The sequence below is a fragment of the Epinephelus fuscoguttatus genome, linkage group LG1 (genome assembly GCF_011397635.1).
Source record: "Epinephelus fuscoguttatus linkage group LG1, E.fuscoguttatus.final_Chr_v1".
Lineage (NCBI taxonomy): Eukaryota > Metazoa > Chordata > Actinopteri > Perciformes > Serranidae > Epinephelus > Epinephelus fuscoguttatus.
The window spans coordinates 22,179,691-22,205,746 of NC_064752.1; the positions used below are offsets into that span (position 1 = coordinate 22,179,691).

Consider the following 26,056-nt stretch of genomic DNA (forward strand, 5'->3'; position numbering starts at 1 on the left):
AAGTTGGGTTTCCATCCAAATTGTAGCACAATTTTTAACAGAAAAAATTTCAGAAAATCAGCAAAACAAACACTAATTTATGCACTTTTCCATCCACTACTGCTGCAAACCCTCCACTCAGGAGCCGCTTCAGAAGAGGGAGTCGTGTCTAGATGGTAACCCCGGATCTGTGAAAACTCCTTTGAGATTTCATATTCCATATTTCAAGTAGTCAGTTAACCCAAACCATTATCTTTCCCTAACACTAACTGAGTGTTTTACCTAAACCTAACCAGACCTTAACCAGAGAGTTGTCAGTGAGACAAGATTTTTTTTTTAAAACCATTTGTGAAATTAGCAAATCTAGGATTACCATCTAACCATGACCGGAGGAGGGCACAACAAGATGATATGATTAAAATAAAATAGTCAAACCTCAAATAAAAAAAATAATGGATGTATTATTGTCTCTCATAGCCGGATGTATCGCCACAGTGCTGTGTCAGCACTAGAGAAAGGTCTGGAAGCACATTATCATTCTGTTTTAGTGATTAAATGCTCTGGCTTGTTTGTATTTCTTTAAACCAATCACAGTCATCTTAGGTGGCACTACACCCAGAATGCAGCATACAGAATGCAATTACTGTTTTGTCATTGAAGGCTGGTGACTTTGATATAATAGTTTCAGTTCCCTGTTAGAAAAGGCTGTCTGATGGCAAGGTAAAATTGTGAAAATATTCTCAATGTAGCATTCATTTAAACCGATATTGATTTTTTTTTTTTTTGGTGGGCATTTTTTTCAGTAGCTAAAAACGAATTAACTGAATCACCTGACAAAAGGAGTTTGAGTTTTGAACAACTAATATGACAGCTATGTGCTCCTGGAAGAGTTCGAGTAACAGCCCTGTGTTCAAGTGTTTTAACAGCCATCCAGAGATGACAACAAGAGCTCGCAGTGGCCCAATGACCATAATGTTACATTATCGTTTGTTTATTGAATCCGTTTCCATTGCACGTAGTTACATTTACCTTTTATTGATAGACCAATGTTTCTCAGCTGGCAACGATTGTAAATGTGGCATCATTACCCCTATCACATGAAACAGCTGGGTGTGAAAAGCAGAAAATGCGTTTGATGTGACAAAAGTGTACTCAATTTCCAAGAGTCATAAAAGTGTTAAAAAGACTAAAGCAGAGAAAATTATTCCAAATCCATTTTCTTGATTAACTGGCAGATAGTGCATTACGAAACTTGTAAAGTGACACGTGGCCCCTCAAGGTCGAGTTTATTCCATGACTTTCATACAGCTTGCATTCATTGTTTGACATAAACTGTCTCTGTGGTGGTAACTGATTTCCATGCTCTGAGGAAGCTAATGTTTCTGTTATGTTCAGGGGTGTACGGACCAAAAGGACTCACCATTCGTTTGCTTTCTCCTGCAAAGGTCTCATGCACATACAGAGCTCCAACTGCGTTCTCCATGCTGCTCTGGACGTAACGGACGCATTCTCGCCACCAAGCGTCCTCCACTGTGGTCCCATAGAGAGTCTGACCATACACACACACACACACACACACACACAACACACTGTAATTTAGTTCTTAAGCGAGCTTGTTTTAATATGTGCTGCTCTGTTATGTCATGCTCACCACACCTTTCTGTAACGGGCTCTAGCGTCTTTGAAACGGCGACTCAAGCTGTTCACTCTGTCGATGATGAGCTGCCAGGTGAGGTAGTTCTGCATAGTTCTGCAAACAAAAAATGGTTTTGTTAAAGTGTGTTGAATTGTAGCTATATTTTAAATATTATACTTTCATGGACTCCTGTTTGCATCACCCTCTGGGACTGACCTGACACTGTGTTTGGAGAGAACGTCATTCATCTTCTCAAGGTAGGGAGAGCTGTACACCACCACCTCCTCCTCAAGCTGCACCTCAACAGACACACTGGACAGCACGCCTTGAATAAACCGTGTCCAGTTAAACCCCTGGAAAACAAAAGGTAGGAGATATTACGCATGTTAAATATGGTTTGAAACCCACATGGTGTTAAACCCAAGGTCCCCGTTAAGGTCATGTTTTCCTTGTTTTCAGTTTTTGTCAGTATTTCCTGTTTTATTTTGATGCTCACCCTTGTCTCTCGTTTCAGGTACTTCACTTCCTGCCCCTGTGTGTTTCCCTCCTGTGTGATTACCTGCCCCCTGATCGGTTTCACCTGTCCCTCATTACCCCTTCTCCCTTGTGTATTTACTGCTTGTGCTGCCCTTTGTCTGTTGCCGGTTCGTCATCAGTTGTTTGAGTGTGTGTTCTGGCCATTTTCCCAAGGTTGACCCTGCTTAAACCTTCTGCCTTTGGATACCTTTGTTTGTGTTTTTTGGACTGATTATCTGTGCATAGACCCCCTTTTTGCAGTAAGACCTTGTGTTTTTTTAGTCCTGCGTCTGAGTCCTTTCTTTGTTGGCTCCAGTCTCAGAGGCCGTTTACACGTTGCCGGCTTTTTTCATAAACGGACATTTCACTGTCTCCGTTTTCAAAAAGATCTTCGTTTACACTTACCCGTGTATATATACACAAGAGCACGCCAAACCTGTAGGTGGCAGTGTAACGAGAAGCTCAAGCCTTCCATGTATCCATTGTCACCATAGCAACATAGGTCGCACTTTTGACACAGGCGCAAGTTACGGCGCATACTGTGACGTCGGCTGCCTATAACTCCGTTTATCTCCGTTTATCTCAGTTTACATGCAAACGCGCAACCGGAGTTTTCCAAAATCTCCACTCTGGCCGGAGTTTTTAGAAAGACTCGTTTTCAGAGGAGAAATCTCCGTTTGCGTGTAAACGAAGGGCACAAACGAAGGAAGATGTCTCCGTTTATCAAAATCACCGTGTACGTGTAAACGGCCTCTCATACATGGCTAAATATGTTTTACATGATTTTATATTGTCGTGCTAACAGCTAATTATTTCAAGGCAGCAAGGAACACCACATCCTGTGTGTATAAATTAAATCTGTAGATTCAAGTTTTAAACAAGTTTCCATGTGTGTAGAAGGAAGGTGGACTAATTAAGGCAATGTTTATGTGAGTTATTAATAACTTACGGGTTTGAAGGTGATGTTGTTTCCTGTTTTATTTTGAAAGTCTGTTGTTTGTCTGCCCATATCAAGTTTCCCACCACCCTGACTGTCTGATTGCTTTCACCTGTGTCTCATTATCTCCCCTGTCAGAGTGTATATAAGTCTGTGTCTTCCCTTTGTTCTCAGTTAGATTGTCTTGTCCTTCGTGTGAGCTTTCTGGTGTTCTTCCTAGTGTGTATTCCCTGTGAGATTGACCTTTTGTCATAGTTAGACCAGTTTGTGTACTAACCTGGACTGTATTAAAAACCCTGAACTTTGGATTTCGTATCAGTCTTCATTTGTGAGTCCACCATTGTGTCTGACAGAATGCTGCTTTGTCACCCTTTGTCCTGCTCACCCAAACTGCCTGTGACATTTTATAGCATGATCAATCACTAATTAATAGATGGCATGTATAGTGGCTGTTTCAGCATACTAAAGTTCCTAGGCCACTTAGTCTGCGAGGTGTTGCAGTTCTGACTTGTGTTCCTGTTCCTTTTCCAAGTCTTCCATAATTACATCTCGTACGGTTCACTACCAGCTCAATGTCCTTCCTTTTATATATTCTTATCATATTACCCATTATTACACACTTTAACACTGCATAACACGGTCAAAACTTATTATGATCCAAACCAACACAGACTTCATGTCGTCCAACTGCCTTACAGCACCATACCTGGCGTAAATAACTTGTGCCTGTATTCTAATACATAAATAAAGTAAATATAAACACAACCTCAGTATAGTCCACTACTATACGCTACTCAAAATATACAGACACTGTTGTGTAAAGTTAAACAATAGCAGAACCTATGGTCTCAAAGGCTGATATGTCTTTATATCGTACTGCACTGCAAATGAGCTTAGGCTACAAATGCTGTGGTGCTTTGTGCCACACACGTGTCCCTATACAATACATTAGGATACCAAGAACATCTAGTGTATGTTTCAGTAACATCACATTCACACACTGAGCTTCCAGGTACAGCGAGCCTTCTGAGTGGCCACTGGAATTATCATCTGTAAGAAGTAAACAATAATACATGAGGGGTCATTATGTACAAAAATAATGGACAGGGCTGAGGCAAATAACACTCCACTTCACACTTTACACCGTGGTGTTTCCACACAGTCCATTATTTTCTGTATCAGGACACTTCAGAGGATCTGAGTACTGAGTGTTTGAGATATCGGCCGTGGAGATGTCTGCTGTCTCTCCAGTATAATGGAACTAGATGGCACTCAGCTTGTGGTGCTCAAAGTGCCAAAAAATAAAAAATAAAAAACTGAAAAACTCAACAGCAATGTCTTTTTCCAGAGATCATGACCCTGTTACTCAAGTTAATCCACAGACCTTGTTGTGAGCAGTTCATTTTCTTTCTGCTGAACTGCACCCACCAACTGTAGAAGGGAGAGTGCATCTCCTGAGCTAGCTAACATTACAGCACAGCCTCATTTAGTTTTGCAACTCTGGGCTGTTAAAGACACAGTAGTTCAGTGACATGAACCTGTGAACTGCTTGCACTTTATGTAACACGTAAAATGACACTTACATTAAAGCTGAATGTGTTCTGCAGCTCTCCAATAGTCATCTTATTATAGAGAATGGTGACATCTTGGCGCTCCTCTGCCGGTGATGTGGCCTGTCCCATAACAGGAAGGAAGAAGCCTTCTGGTTATATATATATTCACATTATGCTCTCCTTTCATCAGCAAAGTCTCATTCGTCATGCTTCTGACAGACACGGACAACAAAAACGACTGGTTAAAAGCCTGGCTGATCCCCTGTATCCACACTAAATGTAGCCTGGTGCTTTTGATTTACAGGAAGCAGAGAGGAGCTACTCATTTTTCATCTTGTCATTATTCATTTTCCTTAGCCCTCATCCCGCAATTCCATTTCCTGTTGTGGCTGGCACTCACGTTGGCGATGTCTGTCTCCAGCTCCAGCACTTGCATCATTTCCTCCCACACACGGTCATCATCCTGAGTCAAGTTCCTGTCCTCTCGGGTTATCTTCGCAATAGAGACCATGAAATGTAGGTAGGCCTCTCGAACCTGTGGTGCAATCACAAGCTATGAAATGTTGTTTCCACAGCAAAATCAAGGTTGAGTCAGAATGACCGAGGTGAATGGAATAAGATTTGTAGCACCCAAAACAAGGGAAAATTACATTAGATAATACGTTTATTTTCTAAAAATGAACTGGTTACTCAGGATAATCCAGAAATAATTACGACCTGACCGTGAACAATTTCTTCAGTAGACAGTAATGCAGCTGTTACTGTGACATATTGTTGCACAGAGATGTTGGCATTGAACAAAATCCCATTCACCTCCATAGTACTGTAGTGGACGAAGAATTCTAATAGAAAAATATCCAAAACTTTAACAAATAAAACCTAAATTATCTGCATGATTCATGCGTTTAAGCTACAGTTGGTAACTTTTATAAAAACAAAAGATTTTTTTTTTCATATTTGCAAAAACTGTCACTATGTTCAAACAGCAATAAATGAGACAGACAATCCGTGAGAAAAAAATCATATTCATCTAGTCACTGTATTGCTTTGTAGTGCTTCTAATGGCCTTACGGCATGTGAGTGAAAACAACCAATCTGAGCCAAAGAATCTCTAACGCAGCTGTCAGTCATATCTGTAGCTGCTCGTGAACTGCAATCACGCCGTCAAACTAGGCAGCGCTGATCAAATATGAATCACAATTCTGTTATTTCATTGCCTACGAAAGTAGGTCCAGCCGGTGGGCGGCCAGGTCACCACTGTCTTATATTTTACAGCTAAACAGTACACTGAAACATGTTTCTGAAAACATTTGAGGTGAGAAACAGACAATGCAGTAACAGAATCTTGATCAGCACTGCCCAGTTTGACAGTTTGACCACAGCTCACGAGCAGTGATTGACATGATTGACAGCTGCATTACAGACTCAACGACACTGATTAGTTGTTTTCAGCGCACTGTGGTAGATTCCAGCAAATGCCATTAGAGGCAATAGGATGAGGAGGGACATGATTTCTTTTCCCCTGGCTATCAGTCTTGTACTTCTTTCAAAACATAGTGACATTTTCAGCAAATGTGACAATGTTATTTTCATTAAAGTTACAAAGTGCAGCTTTAATTCAGAGAATGTGTTTTAGTGATTTGGGTGAAATGATCCTTTAAGGCCTCACCTTTTTGTAGTTTCCATCATTGAAGTAATAGTCTCTTGATGGCATACCCAGTCCAGGCTGGTCAATCTAACCAGAATAACCAAGAATAGCGATCAAACATTTCTGTGTGTCTTTAATCTTTTTCATGTTTACATTTTTGTGTGTTTTTAACTGTATACTAAAATGAAATGGCTGCCAATATTCTATATTTTTATTATTATCAATAAATCCGATGAAAAGACCAAAACCAAGGACAAACTGTTCCTGCTAACAAGTATCAGTTAAAGTCTGATACAGCGTATTCCACTGTGCCAGTGTTTCTCCCATAGGGGGGTGATCATACCCTGAGGGGTACTTTTTTTTTTTTTTTTTTATTTAAAAAAAAATGTTTTAATGTTAATTAATTCAAGTTTAAAGCATAGAGAGGTGGACAACTAGGTTACGAAGATAAAATATCAATCCCCAAACTATAAGGGTGAGAAGCTCACATGGGAAGAGCATTTTGGAACATCTGTTCACCATGGATGTATAATAATACCTTGATACCAGATCCCAAGATGGCACCTTTTCAGTCCTATGGAACTGTGTGCCTTGAGTATACGTAAAAAAAAGTATATGCGCAGTAGTGTTTCTCCTGCTGGCTCCACCCGCTAGTTCCCGCTCAGCTCATAGACTTTACATTGTGATGATGTCACTGATTTTTAGATCGCTTTTCTTCCGGGAAAGTTTAACAAATACTAAACCTCCATGGACCAACCCTTCCTAATAGAAAGAGTTGCAATTGACCTTGTTTGGAGTTCAAGGTGTCCTGTTGACATATCTTTTATAATGGTTGCCAATGGGGTAAATGCTATTTGTCCCACAGGGGATTTTTTTTTAACTCCAATACCAGGAATGGCCACTGGGAAAAATTGCAAGTCTAAGCATCGTTCCTAGGTGCCTGCTACTCACAGGGAAGCTTGAAGGAAAGCAGCACAGTCAGGGTATTTCAAAGCCCGAGACATTTAGGCACACCTGATTTCACTGTGAATAATGAAAATGTTGAGACTGGGGCTCAGGGAGGATGATAGCTGTTAGAGATGCAGCAAAGAAAAGGGCATGCTGGTACTCGTGCTATATGAATGTGAAACCATACATGACTTCTGTGTTAACAACATACTGGAAACAGACTTCACTGAGGGTCCAGCATTATGTATGTTGGGCATTTTACCAATGGAGGCTAACCCGGCCTCTCTAGTGTGTTCTTGGGTGAAATTAGCCCGCATAATGGGAAGCAGTGCAGTGCTGAGACATTGTGAGTCGAAAGAGAAAATCTGCTTCAGAGAACGGAGAGATGAGCTGGCCGAATAGTTTCTTTTGAGTAGCTTATCCACAGAGTTAATAATAGTCTAAAGGGTTTCAGACGAAGTGATAGATACAGATGATGGTGACAAAAAGTGGTTTGCCATGGATTTAGTGATGGATTCTATACATTTGAAATGTTGCATTACTGTTTTCATCCCACTGTAGGCCTGGGTGGCATTTATTTTCCTACCTTCATACCTTCCTAGCGTTTCATCGTTAAAAGCTGAGCTACTGGTAATAGAAGTCATTGTAGCATTTCTAATATGCAGTCAGCCTACTGAGACTAGTCTTGCTGGGTTTAAATATTTAAGGCCCATAGAATAATGAACAGATAGGAAAGAAGCGCCCCTCTCACTGGAGGACCCGACACTTGCTGCTGCGGATACCGACACATCAGTCGGCTGAACGGCGATGACGTGTTGAGTAAAATCATGTAGCTAATAAACTGCTTTTGTAGTCGGAAGAAGTCATCTCAAGATAAAGTTTCATGTGGAAATACTCCTAAATGGGGGGCAGAGACATTTTTTTAACATGAGTCCTGTGACGTCATCCCCACCACTCACAGTCACCATCTTTTTCACCTCAGCTGCCTGTTTCACCAGTAGAGACTGACCTCTGGTGGCACATGCTCTACAGCATCTCTCTAGCATTTTAATACAAAGAGGAGCATCTTAAGAATCATATCTTTGAGATTTCTAAATACTGTGGTTGCACAGTTGCACTGGGCGACATGTTCCTTCATGATCATGGGCACTGTAGTTTGTACTGAGAGTTTATACAGAGTTCATCTCACATAAACAGTCCTAAAAAAAAACCAGTACACCAAATGTGTACTAATCCACCACTGAAAATAGTCCCCAACAAACACACTATTTACTCCTGTTTGAGTAACATTTGCTATTAACTGCTGCTACTACTACTAGTTGGAATTTATTTAGCCTTTTATAAAAAGGAAACTCTATTTGTGAGCCATTTTTCAGGATTTACATCCTCAGTAGTAATGAATTGGCTCAGGCTGAGTGCCACAGACAGGGTAGGGAAGTTGGAAAGTATTAAGCAACAGACTCATAACACATAATGACTGTGTAATGATGTTACACTTGTAATCTGTTATTTGTAATCTTACATAAATGATATGGCGCCGAGAGTCCCGGTCGTCTGTCCACACGTACATATCCAGCAGAACCTTCTTGTGGAAATGAGAAGTGAGCTTTGCCAGTGTGTCCTCGAGGCTCCATGCTTCCTCTGCAATTACAGGAGAAAACAAAACCTGGCACTTAATTTAAACACAGTTATCTCGCTGTAATGAACTATTCAGTGTAACAGGATGCAAAGAGCAGGCTCCCTCTCTGCCTGTGCTGCACATTTAACCGCACTCTCTGTGGGAATCTGTGCAGATGCAGCTATGTGTGGTTAATTCTGTTTGAGCCACCGTCCATGATTACATTTAATTAAAGTGGCAAGAGCCAGGAGCTTGGGGAAGAGCAGCGTAGACTATTTAAAGCATCCTTCACAGTCCTGAGTGAGGACCTGCTCCTCTACCCACTCATCACGCTCCCAAACTCCACACATGACTGCTCAGCTGAAGAGCTTCGGCCGGCCTCTTGATCCCGCCAACAAAGCTCAAACTCAGCAATTCCCTGAGAGCAAATATAGCTACATGAGCTCTGCGTGAGCACATGGATTTGAGTAGGAACATGAGTGCTTGTTTGTGTGGATGTATTGCACGTGCACATTTGCATGTTTATAAAAGAACAAGCTGCAGACATTAATCAGAGTGTGTGTGTGTTCTACCTGTGGTGGTGTTCCAGTCATCTGACGCCACGGGCCAGTCTCCGATACTCTCAATGAGCTTCAGGAGGGGCTGGGAGTCACGCTGCTCTATGAGGCCTGCAAGCAAAACACCACAACTTATACAATATAACAACAATACCATAGTCTCTCTACTCAGCCCAGTCGTCAGGAGAAAATGATGGCATTGTATGTTTCTACAAACCACTGATACGTTACATTTATAGGTTTTAGATCATATCAGTGTCTCTAAAGTGACCTAGGTCTGATTACATGTATATGAGCTAAGTTTGTCATCACAGAGTGTAGGGGATGGTGGATGGTGTAAGACCCTCGGCAAGATGACTGACAGGCTGCAGACCACTGTTTGAGACCAACGAACAACAAAATTGGTTGTTTTTTAGCGAGACATTGCAGCATTTTCAACCTTTTCCTCACCATAACCAAGTGGTTTTTGTGCCTAAACCTAACCACATGTTAACAACAGCATTATTGAATTGTAAAGACAGGTAAAATTCAAACATATCTGCTACATAATAACGTACAAATGTAACATATCCATGGTTTGCAGAAATGATGCCAAAATTTATTCCGACGATTAAGTCGTTCTACTATTCATTCTGTAAGACAACAGGCCTCACTGAGATTAATTTTTTCCCCACCTTGCAAACAGCAGTGGACAAAAACAATCTCACACAAGACTAAACTTTCAGTCTCAACTTTTGAGCCAACATGGATCAGAGGGTTCAGAGAAAAATTTAATTTTAACAGTTCCATGACAACTGGGCAGCTCCACTTGTAGGATGATTATGCTGCAGGAGGAGTTTTATTGGAGTTTCAGTCAGCACCGTCAGATCAGTAAAAAGCACTTCTGCTAGCTACAGTAACTAGTGCTGTGTCTCAAATCAGATACTTCTGTTAGTCCACTCACATGCAGTGCACTGTGTACTTACTTGCATAGTGGACACATTTTGACATTTGTTGTCAAACACAGCTGCTGCGCACTTACCAAAAATGACAGTCACAAGATTTGACAGCTTTTCTTCGGCTTGCAAATTGCAACCCCAGACGTTTGTCACTTGCCACAATATATGCTGGGTGTATCTGCTTGGTCGCTCATTTGCTTTCTCCTGTATTTGGCTATTTATTTCTTGTATTAAAAATGAACATGCTTTCATGGCACGTTTCTTTATCTATGAATGTCCTTGACTGACACTGGCTGCCTCTCTGACCACAAATCTAAAATCTTCTACTGCAAAGACGACAATTTAACATGCATACACAACAAACTTCACTATGCCCCCAGACCTTACAGAGTGCTCCAGGGATGATGTTTTCCTGTAAGCTGACGAGTAAGTTAGCATCGCCCTGATTCCCTCGTCAAAAAGCCTGTGTGATTTTTTCATAGGATTTTTACTTGTTGCAGAAAATAAGCTCTGCAGCAAACAAAAGTTTATGATACTTAAACAATTTGTTCGGCAAGATAATCTTTAAAAATGAACACCACTTTTATGATTTTTGAAACATAAGTGCAATCGCCAGAGGTAAAAAGCTAATATTACTCTAAAAACAAATTACACCAATATTGCATGGCTGTAAAGCTGTGTTCGGCGTGAAGATGCTCTGTAGTCTCATTTAGCCACTTCTTAGCAACCGTCTTTTTAAACACACAAAAAAAAAACCTCACAAGCTTGGTGTTTACTGATGTATTTTATGTACTAGAACAGAGCATGACAGTGTCTTGAGCTTGTAAAAAACCACAGACCTTTTTGCAGATGTCTAACCTAAAACCCATTCAAAATACCCAATGATTCTGGCACAAGAGAACCAGAGGGCAAAGACGCTAACTGATTTGCGCGTTTTAGGACTCATTCCTGGGGCAATCTAGAGTTTATACCTCGACACAGTCAGCTGACATTTCACAAGTTTAAAATGTGTTCGTGCTACGTGCTATGTGGGCAACATGGCGACCTTTGAGAGTTGAGAATGTTCTCATGTTCCATGCTCAACTTCGTAACCATTATGGGTGCGCCATCCAGGTACTTACAGTACACTGCATTTTGCCTGCTTCACAGTGTGAATGCACTCATGCACTCAAAATATCAAGTATAAGTACAGATTAGAAGTATCCCATTTGAGACACAGCACATCAAGTTCATAATGATTAAATGTTAATTTAAAATGAATTAAATTAAATGAATTAATCACTTTAATTATTTAATCTATCCACCCATCCATTTGAATGCCACTTATCCATGTCCAAGCTGAGCTGATTAAATTAATTAAATCATCAGAAATGATTGTTGCATCGTGCTATACGAGTAAGTACTGAAAAAGGTCACATCATCTCTACTGATTTTCCATCACACCGCCAGTATGATCATAAAGCGTGAATAGAATTGTGTTCTATATGCCATTTAAAAGAATTTAAAAAGTCCTAAATCTAACTTGGTGAACCTGCAGACACCCTGACTGAAGGAACCGTCTGATGTAATAAACAGCTCCAGAAACTGTTTTCTTGCCTCCTTTCAGAAGTGAAACACCATAAAGAGAACCTTACTCTCATTCATGCAGGAGTTGTAAAGAACTTTGGCCTTCTTGATTGCATTTCTGTCCTGTTCATTCTCCGTCTCCAGAACACCTGCAACAACAGAACACATGCAGATATTTCATCTCTGAATGAAACCCACGTGTGGCTCCGAATTCTGCAGCCCACTGACCACTAAAGATTACACCCCGCTAACCTTTGAGGACAATCTCCAGCTTGTCCCTCAGAATGTCAAAGACGCTGTGGCGGGAGCTGGTCTCCGGGATGACGTGTCTCTCCAGCCAGCCCCCGCAGGCATACTGGTAGAAATTATCACAAGGCTTCACAGACTGATCCATGTTCTGCAAGAGCCGGGCAGCTTTTGAGGTGTCATGGAGACAAGAGGGGGGAAAAGATGGATGGTGAAGATCCGCATGTGGTTAGAAAACAGCTTTTTGCAGGCATGGGGGGTTGACTTGGTTTGTAAAATGAAACAGCAGGAGAGCAAAGAAAAAAGAAAACTCCTCTCACCTGCAGTAACACAGTCCGCAGTTGTGCACACACTGCTGAGGCTGGAGCGAAACAGCTGGCCTGGAAAAATCAATGTCAACATTCATGAGAAAGCATTCAGACTATTTGACAAACTGCACTCCCACTGAGACGAGGAGGATGTTATCGTGTAGAAAAAAACTCTAAATAGTCTAGATCTATGGTGTGTGTGTGTCGGGCAATGTCTATGTCAGCAGTGACTCTGGTCTTCACTTGTGTGGCACTGCTGATCAGGCAGTAAAGGGAATTACAGCATTACAGTGACTATCAGAGGTGCAGGCTCCAATATGACACACGCCAACCCACTTATCACACTGTGCTCCCCTTGCTCAGTTTACAAGCTTATAGTGACCAACGCTCACCTTCACTTGTTGAGCTCCTGGACACACTCGTCTTGTTAGATTGCTCTGAATTGTTAGGAAGAAAAAGATTTTTAGACACAGTCAGGGTGAGTTAATTATGAATTATCTGGATTATTTTATATTTAAAGAAAAGAAAGCACAATCAAGAGTTATGCAGAGTTGTATTATGTTTGCAAGTCCACTAAGATCATTTATTTTTTCAGAAAACAAGCCTGGGGTTGCAGTTCCTTACTCAAAGGTTAGGACTGTGTGTGTAGTGTATATTGTGTATGAGGCAAAACCCTTATTTTGCTTATTTTGAGGTGTAACATTAACCTTTAAAATCACTAAAAAGGTTGACAGATGATATATGTGCACCAGTATTGCATAAAGCAATGTCATGGTCAGATCTGAAAGCATTTCCAGGGTCAAGATCATTTCCTGTGTCAATGCCAGCTTGCAGTCACACAAAAAACAGAGCCGGGAGACACTTGTCATTACTGCTGCCGTCTGTAATATCTGGATCTTTCCACAGTGAGCCTGACAGAGCCGTTACCTTTCACAACCGACGTGTAGAGGACTACCAGCCCAGCCAAGGCACAGCTGACCAACAGCAGCAGCACGGACAGACCAATTTCTGCAACAGTCCAACGACGCTTTCCAGGTTTACTTGATTTCTCCATGATATCCATTTGGCTTTCGGATTTGCCCATATTCCTCCTGACTGCCGGCTCTGTGGGAAAGACACCGTTGGAGTGTGGGATGGTCCAGGCAGAGAGCTACCAGTGTGTGTGTGTTTGTGGTGTGTGTGTGTGTGTGTGTGTGTGGGCTGTGCAGTGATCCATCAGTAAACTGTGCCAGCTGACCTGCAGTGAGTGAGCTTCAACTGCTGAACACCTACAACAACTTCACTGACAGGAGTTGTGAAACTGTTCTGGTCTCGTTGCACAAATACAGTTTGTCGCTCTGCATGTTATTCTTTTATAAAGTAATATATAAAAGGTTTTGGCCCATGCAGGTTTCATTTTATAGCCTTTACATTACTAGTTTTTGGGCCTGCTGAATCCATGGCCTTTTGGTCGTCACTTTCTCACCCTTAAAGCTCATATTTTTCCTTGTATCTGTAGTGCTATTCATCAATCTAGATTGATTTGGCATTAGTTGCAGAGTGTTGGAGTTATTATATCGGCTGTGGAGATGTCTGCTATCTCTCAAATATAATGGAACTAGATGGCACTTGGGGTGTTTTGTGGTGACACTGTTGGGAAAAATACATTTAAGGCACACTCAGTATTAATGAGCTACCACAGCATCCTGCAGTGACATGCCATTCACAGACCTTGTTGTGAGCAATTTCACGAAGGAACGATTTTCTTTCTACCAGACTACACCCGACAGCTGTATCACCACAGTGAAGGAAGCGTGCATCTACTCTTGGACGAGAGGATAATGCTGCTGACAGTGGAAGATGCAAATATAAATGGCGTCTTCCTTGGCTGAGCTGAAACGTTAGCTAGCTTGGTGGTGCTAGGCTAGGCAAGCTAACAGTAGATGCACACTTCCCTCTGCGTGGTAATGCGTTTGGCGGGTGTAATTCAGTAGAAAGAAAATAGTTCCTACATGAAACTGCTCACAACAAGTTCTGTGGATTATCTTGAGTAACCAGGTCATGATTTCTGGAAAGAGACATTGATTTTTTGAAGCTTTAAGCACCACAAGCTGAGTGCCATCTAGTTCCATTATATGCAAGAGAAGGCAGACATCTCTGCAGCCGATATCTTCAACACTCCGCAACCCACACCACAACGATTAAGACTGATAAATAGCGCTACAGTAAGAGCAAACATGTAGAGGAAACATATGTCTTTTTGATTATGGGGTGAGCTGTCCCTTCAATGTGCGAGGAATTCAAAGTGAAAAGCAATCAGGAGATGACACAGTTGCTTCGTCTTGCTTTGCTTTACTTTGCTGCGAAAGGCACCACAGGCCACTGGTTCCAAATTATTGTTGGACCCCTAATTTTGAAGGGTCACAAGACAATTAAAAAGCGAAGAAATAAAAATACATATTTAAAGTGATGTTTCCTTTTTCTGACTTGTGCCTTAGTCATGTGAAATATTGGATACTTCGCTCCTCAGCCCTCTTAAATCCTTTAAATGAAACAATCTCTTAAAGATAAAAACACTGCTACATCTCATCTCTGCAGTGCGACCAATGCCTGTGACGAGAGGTCACCAGTAGATGTTCCTTTATTCTAAAGCAAGCCAAAGAGTTTAGAGGACCTTGGACATACAGTAAAGAACACTGCTTTGTGTTATGAAGGCTGAAAATGTACATCACCTCTGATCTTTGAGCTAGATATACTGTAGAGGAGTCTAGTACATTATCTCACTGAGACAAAGACATTTTGCTAACTCAAAGGAGACCTGCGTTGCGATATGAATATATACAATAAGTTGTCCATTTTGTAAAGGTAGTTTGGTCGCTGTCTTTATGTATTTTGTTAGTTAAATTACCCATATGTATTAAGTTAATCTCATCAAGCATTTCTCCATTATGTCTGGAACACATATCAGTCTATACTGAGTTTTCCCAAGTAAACTAATATTTATTTTTCTCCATAAGGCCCAGTCCTAATGCCACATAATGCCCTGGTTGTTAAAGTGATTAGTTCTCCATGGCTCAGGGCACCTGTTTCATTAACCTGACCACAGTCAATGCATTTTGTTCAGTGTATGAGTTCATTTAGGTCATTATTCCTCACTTAATCATTGAGCTCCATCTGTTGTTAATATAGGACAGAGAGTTGTTGTGTATATTGAAGGTGACATTTATTCTGCAAACAATTTGGGGAGTAGCAAATTAACCATTAAACTTACTTTCACTGACTATTGTTGTTTGAAATATTTGCCCCCCCACACACACACACGCCAGGCCTTTAGCCATAAGCCTACTTCAAGAGAACTAATTTCTATGCACAATAATTATGTATGTGTGAACACAATATTGCAAATGAGCATTTGTGCAGGGGACAAAACGACAATCACCCGTGGCTTTCAGCAGCATTGCTCTGCATCTATTCACTCTGCAGCACCTGTTTCTCCATAACCAGCCCCATTGCCCTATCATTAGGCCTGACAAGGGACGGGCTGTAAATCAGAGGTTCACACTGCTGTGCCCCATTAGCCCTTCCTGATGAATACTCATGGGCACATATCTGGCACTACAGTGATGAAGAGTGGGCAGGGGCTTGTTAGAGCTTCACTGACATCCTCAGCATCAGAGTGCACAGAAACTGTCTCTGAGGCAAAATCCTGTTACACTCAGGCCCCACTTCATGGAGAACTGAGTAATAATGTGCAGTCTACTGTGTCAATACGAGATTTGTTGTCCAATAGGAGGAGTTATTTACATCTTTAAATGTGCTCAGATGTTCAGCTGTGCTGCAGTGCTCCCTGTTTTTAGGATACAGGGCTTTAGGATATAGGCAGGATTCAGCAGTGTAGTTAAATATCCATAGGATCCTGCATTTCTAATAAACCACAAGACACATATTCATGACTTCTTTCCATTTATGACCATTTAAATATATTAATATTTTAAAGGGACAGTTCATCCCAAAATCAAAAATACATATTTCCCTCTATGTGTAGTGCTGTGTATCAGTCTAGACTGTTTTGGTGTGAGTTGCCTAGTGTTGAAGATATCGCCACAGAGATGTCTGCCTTCTCTTCAATATAATGGAACGAGATGGCACTCAGGCTCGTGGTGCTCAAAGTGCCACAAAAATACATTTAAAAAACTCAATAAATGTCTTTTTCCAGAAATCATGACCCAGTTACTCGAGATAATCCACAGACCTTGTTATGAGCAATTTCAGGAGGGAACTATTTACTTTCTACCGAACTACACTCACCAACTGTATCACAACACAGAAGGATATGTGCATCTACTCATGGATGAGTGATTTGTGTTTATGACAGACATTAATGGCGTCCTCCTCAGCTGAGCTGTAATGTTAGCTACCTCAGTGGTGCTAGGTGAGCTAGCAGTAGATGCATACTTTCTTCTGCGCAGTGATACCATTGGTGGTTGTTGTTCGGAAGAAAGAAAATAGTTCCTACATGAATCTGCTCACATCACCATGGAGAAGGGAGTGTGCATCTACTGTTAGTTTGCCTAGCACCTTTGAGCTAGCTAACATTTCGGCTCAACCAAGGAAGACGCCATTCATGTTTACATCTTGTGCTGTCACAAGCACAAGCCTCTAGTTCGTGAGTAGATGCACGCTTCCTTCAGTGCGGTGATGCAATTGGTGGATGTAATTCGGTAGACAGAAAATAGTACCAGCATGAAATGGTTCACACCAAGGTCTGTGGATTATCTTGAGTACTGGGTCATGATTTCTGGAAAGAGACACTGATGCTGAGTTTTTGAAATGTATTTTTGTAGAACTTTGAGCACCACAAGCCGAGTGCCATCAAGTCCCATTAAATGCACAAGAAGGCAGACGTCTCTACGGCCGATATCTCCAACACTCGGCAACTCACACCAAAACAATCTAGACTGATAAACAGCACTACAGGTATGCGGAAAAATATGCATTTTTTTTAACTGGGGGTTAACTGTCCCCTCAAAGTACTGGTGAATTGGCTTTACGATCTTATCAGCCCTTAGTAAATGTAAAAACATGTCAGCAAACAGTTTTAAGCATTTGAAACACATTTCTAGACACATTAGCTCGAGTAAAAGATGTTGACACTTAACGCATCTGCAAAATGTTCATTGACAATGCATTTGATTTGTTTTCTGCTTGAATATTAGATTTTGCAATACAATATCTGCTTGTAGTGACTACAGCATTATTAAACTGTTTTATGTTCATGTTTAGGCACTTGTAGCACTTCGTTAAGGTTCGGGAAAGATCACGGTCTTGGTTTAATACAGAAAATTCAGTTTTTTGGGTTTTTTTTATAAAGCCCAATATCACAAATCACATTTTGTGTCAGAAGGCTTTACAACATATGACATCCCTCTGTCCTAAAACCCTCACAGCAGATAAAGGAACCCCCCCCCCCCCCCCAGACCTTTATCAGGAAAAAAGGTAGAAACTGCAAGAAGAGCAACTGACTTGTGCAGCGACTTGAATCACAACATGATCGCAGTGATCTTTTCCTTACTCCAGCCAAAGGTGCTTTTGTTTGCTCCACCTAATCACAGACTAAAATCTGACTAAATGTTTTTGTTATTATGACCAAAACTGTTGAAGTTATTTCTTGCATTTATTTGTACTATAACTATGACATTGGTCTCCATGCCTGTTCAATAATGTTAGTCTAAGAAATTAATACACTTAAAGGTGAACTATGCAGGACGGTTGGTTTCTGTTTGTAGACATGCTCACCAGCGAAAGTAAAAGCCAACCACAGATTCATTCTTGCTATATTTTTGTTTTTTTTCTTGGCACTTTGACCTGGTTGCTACCTTATCATCAAGCCAAAACCTCACCTGAGCGCTGCGGGGGTACACGCCCATAAATGTCCTGAACACAGAAAATTAGAAGAAAATAATACACACGAGGTAGAAGGCAGTCTCTGGGGATGAATACACCGCCACACACTCCTAGTGGGTGATGATATGTATGACTCTCTACATTGTTTTCCTGCAGAGTATAATTTTAATTTCAAGTTTAGTTTAGTTGAAGAAGACCTAAGACAACACATGTTGAATACAAAGAATTATAGACTCCTGTTCACCCCTTACTGCCTTTTTTATCTGGTGATGTTCTGCGCTTTAATCTTTAATGTTGTGATATTTGGTTATTTTACCTGACTATTTTTATCTAATGTTTCTGTAAAGATCTTTGTCACTTTGTTCTGAAACATTAATAAGGTATTCACAAACCAATATTGGTTGGAAGTACTGTTTCTCATCCTGGGTAGCAGATTGCAGATTGTCCTGCAAGATCTACCAACCAGATGGTTAGGACAGCCTCTGTGTAGCCTGACAAACAAAACCCAGGGCCAACAGAAAAAAAACAACACATCACTGCTGCTCATTGCTGTGAGTGCAAGGTAACTGTCAGTGTATTTGCATTTTTATCAACTAAGACAGACAACCGGCAGCAGAATGAGAAGCTGCAGTGACGGAGAAAATCTGCTTCTCTTCCACCAGCTGCAGCTCTACACAACATCCTCCAGCTTTATGCTCGTGCACCACAGTGAGGCCTCTGCAGATGATGTGTCTGCCCAGCTAGGGGTCTGGCCAAGAAGGCAGCACCAAAACATTGTTAACAATTAATACAAGCAACATTAGCAGACTAGGACAACTAATGCTGCAGTTAAAATGCATAAACGGGGAGATTCTTTTCTAAAATGATCTTTAAAACTGACTTTATCAACACTAAGGATTCTTTCGGGAGAAAGGGGACCTAACTCAGGGAGCCAAAATCAGTAGAATGCCATGAGAACGCAGGCTAAATCGCTTTTGATTTCCACACGTGTGCACACAGGTGGGGACAGATTTATAGAGAAAACACAATCTAACTCTCTGTCACCAGTGAGAGAAGCATCAATGCAAAAAGCTCCTGATTCAGTGATGATTCAGTCCAGCTTCAAGATTCAGTGTTAAAAGTGTGTTTGTTTATGTACTGAGATAAGAGTGACCTCAAATAAAATTTTCTTAATATGTCTCCAGCCCCAAAAAGACATGTGAGTAGGAAAGCATTTCATATGATGGACGAAACAAAGTGTTAACAAACCAGTGACGTGGTGTAATCTAACAGGTCAGAGGTTCACTGTGTCAAAATCAAATAAAAAAATCCTTTCTCTGAAAGTGAGTCTAATCTGTTTTCAGTTCTGCTTGTTTTAAGCACATTAAGATTACATTCAGTAACTGGTACTGTTCTTCTCTAAACTTATTGCTCCAAACAAAGCGAGGATTAACTCAAAGGGTCAGACTGCCAGCACACTTTCCCCAGTTCAGTGTTATTCGCTTTGCCACTGACCTTCAAGTCTAGAATAATGACAGCGGCATAAAAAATGTCTCAGCAGCTCAAAGTCTTAGTAATGTGTCCTGGGACTGCTGAGAATCTGACATGATACCTAAAGGGCTGCAGTTTCAGGCGGTTAACTTTAATCACCTTCACTTTGGTACTTGACAGCAAACAGGAATCTAATCTAAAAGATCCAGAGGCTTACCTTTGTGTGTGGATGGTAGAAGTCCCTGAGCCGTTTCCCCCCACAGCGGGCTAATATCTCAAACACCCCTGCTGAGCATCCACTCAGAGCTGGTGTGTAGAGAAATGAGACTGTACTGCGGGTTGAAGGAGACGTTATCCAGTTCAGTGTGCTGCTCAGGGAATGAGTGAGGCAGCGGAGAGAGAGGGAGAGAAGAGACGGAGGGAGGGAGGGAGGGTTGGAAGGAGAGAGGAGGCAGAAGGGAGGTGATAGTACTGGATTGTTTTCGATTTAAGCACTGTGATAAGATGTTGGGGATGTGTGTGTTATGAGGGGTTATGGGGTTTGATATGTGTATATCTGAGGGGTCAACAGGATGTGTTACAGTGAGCATCAATTTCCTTTTTCTCCCCGTGGAGTGTCCCCAGCTGCTGAGAGGAAAGGGCAGAAAAATCTGGAAAGCTTGCAGAAAGATAAGACAAACATGTTCTTAAAGTACTCTGCGGACAGATAATCCAGTAACGCAGAGTTTCTAAACCTCTTTTAGCTGTTTTTATTACTCCTGTAGCCATAAACGCATTGGATTTATGTCCTCCTGTTATCATCAAAACAAACACCACTCATCACTGCTGCCCTTGTCAGCCCTCTCTCCTCTCGTGTCCGGGAAGACCGGTCTTCAGGGAGATCTCGGACGCCCGAGGTGTCTCTTGGTGGGGATCTGAACCTTGGCCTGATGTCAGATTGAAATGGCACGGCGCCCAGGCTCATTATCAGCCTGATTAACCACACTAATTAGCTGGTAATAAAAAGAAAGTGTGTGTTTGGCTTCTGCTCATAGACACCCAGTTGCTCAGGTGGCTGTTGCAGCCTAAGACAAATGAGGGTAAACAAAATTTAGTGTTTCAAATCCAAAATAGAGCATGCATTTAGTACGCTAAAGATCCTTTTCGCAGCTCACATGCAGCATCATTTAAAGCTACTGAAGATGAACGGCACAGAAATGTTTAGAAGTGAAGAAGCTTGCAGTCTTTCAACAACAACAGCGTGACTGATGGAGTGCAACACGGCGGGGAGTCGAGGTTTGCAACTGAGTTAATAATTTATTCATAGATTTTATTTAGCAGAGAGGATGTTTCCTCTCATATAGTCATTGTGTGAAGTGCAGTATAATTGATTTCCAGGATATCCTGAAGCTTGAATTTGATTTTCTGGGTCACAGACATTGATAAGTGAATTGCACGTCTTATAATTCATTTACAGTTGGAGTACATGTTCAGGTGGAGGGGTAAAGCCTTTACTTAACATGACCAAAAATATTGCACTTTGTTAGTTTTTTGTAATTTCTTATCGTTTTTTTACCAATAGTATCTTGAATAAAGTAATGAAAAGCATACATTTTACTATTCTACAAGCTGTATTTTTGTCTAAAAAGGATAATCACTTTGTTTAAAGGAATACTTCACCCAGAAAATTTCTATATCGATCACTCACCATGTGTTAGTTAAGTTGAACTTGTGGAGAAAACTTCATGAATCATGAAGCATGAAAGAAAACTCTTTTTCTCTCATGCTCCCACAGTGAACAAAGAATCCAAAAGCAGCTATTATACTTGATTAACTGAAGTGAAGGGGTACTGTGTTTAAAGATACTCTACGCAAGGTGTGTTTTTGGTGAAACACCAAATGAGAGTGAATCTGGGGTCCTTTCACACCTGCCTTGTCTGGTTCAGTTCAATAAAATGAAAGTTTGTTTGTCCCCCCCTAAGTGCAGTTCGTTTGGGCAGGTGTGAACACAGCAATTGCACTCGGGTTCACACCAGAACAACCAGATCAAGACCTTCTTGAAGAGGTGGCCTCAGTCCGGTTACAAACGAACTCTGGTGCGGTTCGTTTGTGATGAGAACGTGTTCCAACCTCGATCCGAACCAACTGCAATCGCATTATGCATTGTTTGGATTAAACATGCATTCCAAACATTGTTTGGAGCCGCGCCTCGTTTTCAAACTGTATGGTTTGACTAAAATGAATAATGACAGCAATATAGTCCACAATGAGCAGCGCTGAAATCAACCTGCATAGGTGTCCCTCCATTGTGACATTAGAAAGTGTCACATTTATCTTGCAAGTGTACTCTTCTTCAACGTTTTGGTTACTTCCTGGATTTTTCCCACATGGAAATCTGACCAATCAAGAGCAGCTTTCTCACACAAGGCATTTGATCTGGTCTGCTTGTAAATGCTGCCGTGAGAACACGAACCAACTCTAAGCAATTATACAACTTTGTAACACAATGAGTCCCTGATTTGAACCAAAGTAAGACAAATAGGTCTTACAACCACCCTTACTTTCACTTTTACTGGTGAGTGTGTTTGCAATCAGTAACTGTGAATCCTGCATTAAAAACAGCAAAACAATATCACAACGTCAGTTTACAAACTCACACACAACTCATGTAGTATAATCCAAGTCTCATTTATCCAGTCGTATGCTTAGTACTTCCCAAACACAAGCATTTTCGAAACATTCTCACTCCGACCTCATCACATAGACTTTTGTTCATGGATTTTCCACGTTGAGATGTGACGTGCAAGGTACCCTGGGTGCGTTGGTTGTCGATGTTCTAGGATGTCATGTCTATTTTTGCATATTACATGCACTGTCTGTTTTCAAAATACACTTGTGTACGTACAAAATGTACAGTTTGTATACAGTCTTTTTCTAAAGAAACACACTACGTCGGTACACCACGACATGACATTTTTCCTGTGACAACAAATGCACACAGTTACGTTTAGCCGACACATGCACATGGTTGGATTTAGGAAAAAAGAACTGGTTTTGGTTTCATTCAAATGGGAAGCAAACACCAGTCTCCCAGATAAAAGTTGTTGGACCAATTCACCACCAGTCCCACCCACCCTACCCAGCCAACATTTGTATGTGGGGTCCTGAAAAATGGGCCCTATATCGGATTGTCCATATGTTCGATAATGGCCCCATGCCAATTGCCCACATGGGTGGGTTTGCCCAAGTGGGCCCCACGTGGGACATGCTGGGGCTACCTGAGTACAAAGTGGGTATGGGTCTGAATTGGGTATCTTATGTAGTGCCCACTTGGTTAGACCCATTTTTTGGCCCAATTACTACCCACATGGGCCCCACATACAAATGTTGGCTGGGTACTTGGACTTTTCATCCCCTTAACTTTCGTTGTTATCCCGCCATGTTTCCTCCTAATGCCGCCAGCAACATTAAATATTGTGTACCACGTATCATGCTGACGTAAAAGGATGGCTTTTTTCGTCAGTGTGTGATGCCAGAAGTCGCTGACCAAGCAGTAGTTTTCGACAACTTCGGAGTGAGACTGGGTCGGCATTTTTGCTTAAATGTAACAATTTAAAACATTTTCACATAAACAGTTTCACACTCGGTTAAGTTGCTAAAGGGAATGCATACCCAGAGTTAAAATGCACATGCTCACTACTCATGCAGTATGTGTTTTAAGTCTTAAGTTTTTTGAGAAAATGCATGTGTTTGGGAAGTACCGAGCAAACGACTGGATAAAGGATCCTCTCCTGTGGAATCATCTTCCTGTTACGGTCCGGGAGGCAGACACTGTCTCCACATTTAAGACTAGACTTAAGACTTTCCTCTTTGATAAAGCTTATAAAGCTTATCATTAGGGCTGGCTCAGGCCCTCTAGTTAGGCTGACTTAGGTCTAGTCTGCTGGAGGACCCCCTATAATACACCGGGCACCTTCTCTCTCTCTCTCTCTCTCTCTCTCTCTCTCTCTCGTGTTCTATTACTGCATCTTGCTAACTTGGCCATTCTGGATGTCACTAACTCGGCTTCTTCTCCGGAGCCTTTGTGCTCCACTGTCTCTCAGATTAACTCATATCGCAGCGGTGCCTGGACAGCGTGACGTGTGTGGTTGTGCTGCTGCCGTGGTCCTGCCAGATGCCTCCTGCTGCTGCTGCCATCATTAGTCATTAGTCATACTTCTACTGTTATTATACACATATGATTATTATCACACATGTATACTGCCAGATATTAATACATACTTTCAACATATTGTACCACAGTAGCCAGAACTATAACTATAATATTATTACTTTCATTAATGTTGTTGTAAGCTACTGTCATTACCGTCTGTCCTGCATCTCTCTCTCTCTCTCTCTCTCTCTCTCTCTCTCTCTCTCTCTGTCTCTCTTTCTGTCTCATTGTGTCATATGGATTACTGTTAATTTATTATGCTGATCTGTTCTGTACGACATCTAATTGCACGTCTGTCCATCCTGGAAGAGGGATCCCTCCTCAGTTGCTCTTCCTGAGGTTTCTACCGTTTTTTTCCCTGTTAAAGGAGTTTTTCTGGGGAGTTTTTCCTTATCCGTTGTGAGGGTCATAAGGACAGAGGGATGTTGTATGCTGTAAAGCCCTGTGAGGCAAATTGTGATTTGTGATATTGGGCTTTATAAATAAAATTGATTGATTGATTGATAAATGAGACTTGGATTATACTGTTCTAATTGTGTAAGAATTTTCTGTCTTTTTAGCTTCTTCGTTCACTGTGGGGACACATGAGAAAAACACAAAGTTTTCTTCACAAATTCAATGTGAGTAATTATAAACAAATGGTCATTTTGTGGGTGAAGTATTCTTTTAACAATCCTGCAGCTAACAAAAGGTCCCCAAAATAAATCTAAATTCTCTGCCAAAGCTCTAGCAGTATATTTTTTAAATAAAGTGTGTACAATATTCCTCACTCTTCTCTTCCTCACTCCTCATGATTTGGACTTCCTCTGAGGTAAGGCATACTGTGATTGTGTCATATGTCAGGACTGTCTCAATGACCGGTCAAGGTCTACATGTTATTCCTGCAGGGAAGTGCGGAGACATACTCACGGGAAAGGCCAAGAAAGAGCACGTAATCAAGCATAACAGTGTGAGGTCATCTTTCTGTCCCTCTGAACTATTAAGTCATCCTGCAGGCATAGTGGTAGGTACACTGCAAACAGGAGACTCATACATCTGCCCATGTGACTGCTGCAAATAGCCATGAAATTAAAGTAAAAAGTCAGATTTATCCTCCTGAAAGCTGCTTCATCTGAGTCCCATTCCGCAGGAGAGCATCTGTTCTGACTAATGTACTTCTAATTTTATTCTAAGTAAATGAACATCAGTGCTTTTAAAGGTTTGGTCGCTTTGGTGTTCTTTCTCTCCCCTCTTTCCTTTCAGATCCGTGCTGTGCTGGTAAGACTTTTTTCCACACATTTCCAGGAGTCACAACCTTTTGCTTTCTGCCAGCTGTGTTTGAGGCTTTCTGCTCTGTGTTGCAGCATTGTCAGCTAATGTGTTGCTTGTTTCATTTTGTCATGATCATTACTTCAACCAAGCTACTGGCAAACATCAAATCTTTACTTTGCTGCAGTTTTCAGTCTGGATATTACATGTTATATACTTGGGTGCATACAATATCCTCGGTTTTTGCAAGAGTAAGTCTAATTACGTCTAAGTAGGGAACTTCAAATTCGATTATCAGAGATTTATTTGCTGTAAGGCAGCGTATGTTTGTTCTCACACAGGCCATAAACAAATACCGGACTGTCTCAGTGATTAGTGGATCTGAAAAACAAGCTTGAAAGCTTTTTAATTAGGCTATTGTTGATGAATGCTACTGTACGTATTTGATGGAGAAGGCTGCTCAACTTTGCTAAAAGCCTGTGGCAGAAAATGTAATGTGTGCCTGGAAAGTGGAGAGAGGGATGTTGTTGTTGGATGATAGTTTATATATTTTGGTAAAAACCCGTCTCATAACTAAAAATTATATCAGATTACATGTTGCGTAACGTGGACTAAATCGTTCTTTTCTCTATAAAACAGCATGTTCTTACTCCCAGCCAGATTAATTAATCAGTGTTTAACTTATAGTTTTTCATTTCTACTGTTTTTGCTTTTGCCTGAAATCACTATTTTTGAGCTTGTGGCTTGACAATAGTAATAATCACTGCTTTACATTCTCCTCTCCCTGTTAATTATGTCTTGTGTTAAATGCTG

At 41.2% G+C, this 26,056-nt stretch overlaps 1 protein-coding gene across 4 annotated transcripts in view; it reads right to left on the bottom strand.

Annotated features, from left to right (window-relative positions):
- Positions 1 to 26,056, bottom strand: part of mmel1 (membrane metallo-endopeptidase-like 1) — a 49,478-nt gene that overhangs the window by 15,002 nt on the left and 8,420 nt on the right. For 3 of the 4 annotated variants that reach the window (XR_007449902.1, XR_007449903.1, XM_049584345.1), the window contains exons 2-15: positions 20,021 to 20,171; positions 13,378 to 13,554; positions 12,843 to 12,887; positions 12,463 to 12,522; positions 12,149 to 12,310; positions 11,965 to 12,045; positions 9,408 to 9,503; positions 8,740 to 8,858; positions 6,291 to 6,356; positions 5,022 to 5,156; positions 4,652 to 4,741; positions 1,832 to 1,968; positions 1,636 to 1,729; positions 1,400 to 1,528 (exon numbers count right to left, since the gene is read on the bottom strand). Coding sequence is in view for 2 of the 4 variants with exons in the window: in XM_049584345.1 (XP_049440302.1) it covers positions 1,400 to 1,528; positions 1,636 to 1,729; positions 1,832 to 1,968; positions 4,652 to 4,741; positions 5,022 to 5,156; positions 6,291 to 6,356; positions 8,740 to 8,858; positions 9,408 to 9,503; positions 11,965 to 12,045; positions 12,149 to 12,310; positions 12,463 to 12,522; positions 12,843 to 12,887; positions 13,378 to 13,534 (1,371 nt within the window). In the remaining 2 variants the exon portion in view is untranslated. The remainder of the gene's footprint in view (positions 1 to 1,399; positions 1,529 to 1,635; positions 1,730 to 1,831; positions 1,969 to 4,651; positions 4,742 to 5,021; positions 5,157 to 6,290; positions 6,357 to 8,739; positions 8,859 to 9,407; positions 9,504 to 11,964; positions 12,046 to 12,148; positions 12,311 to 12,462; positions 12,523 to 12,842; positions 12,888 to 13,377; positions 13,555 to 20,020; positions 20,172 to 26,056) is intronic. The other variant, XM_049584352.1, reaches the window with a different exon arrangement.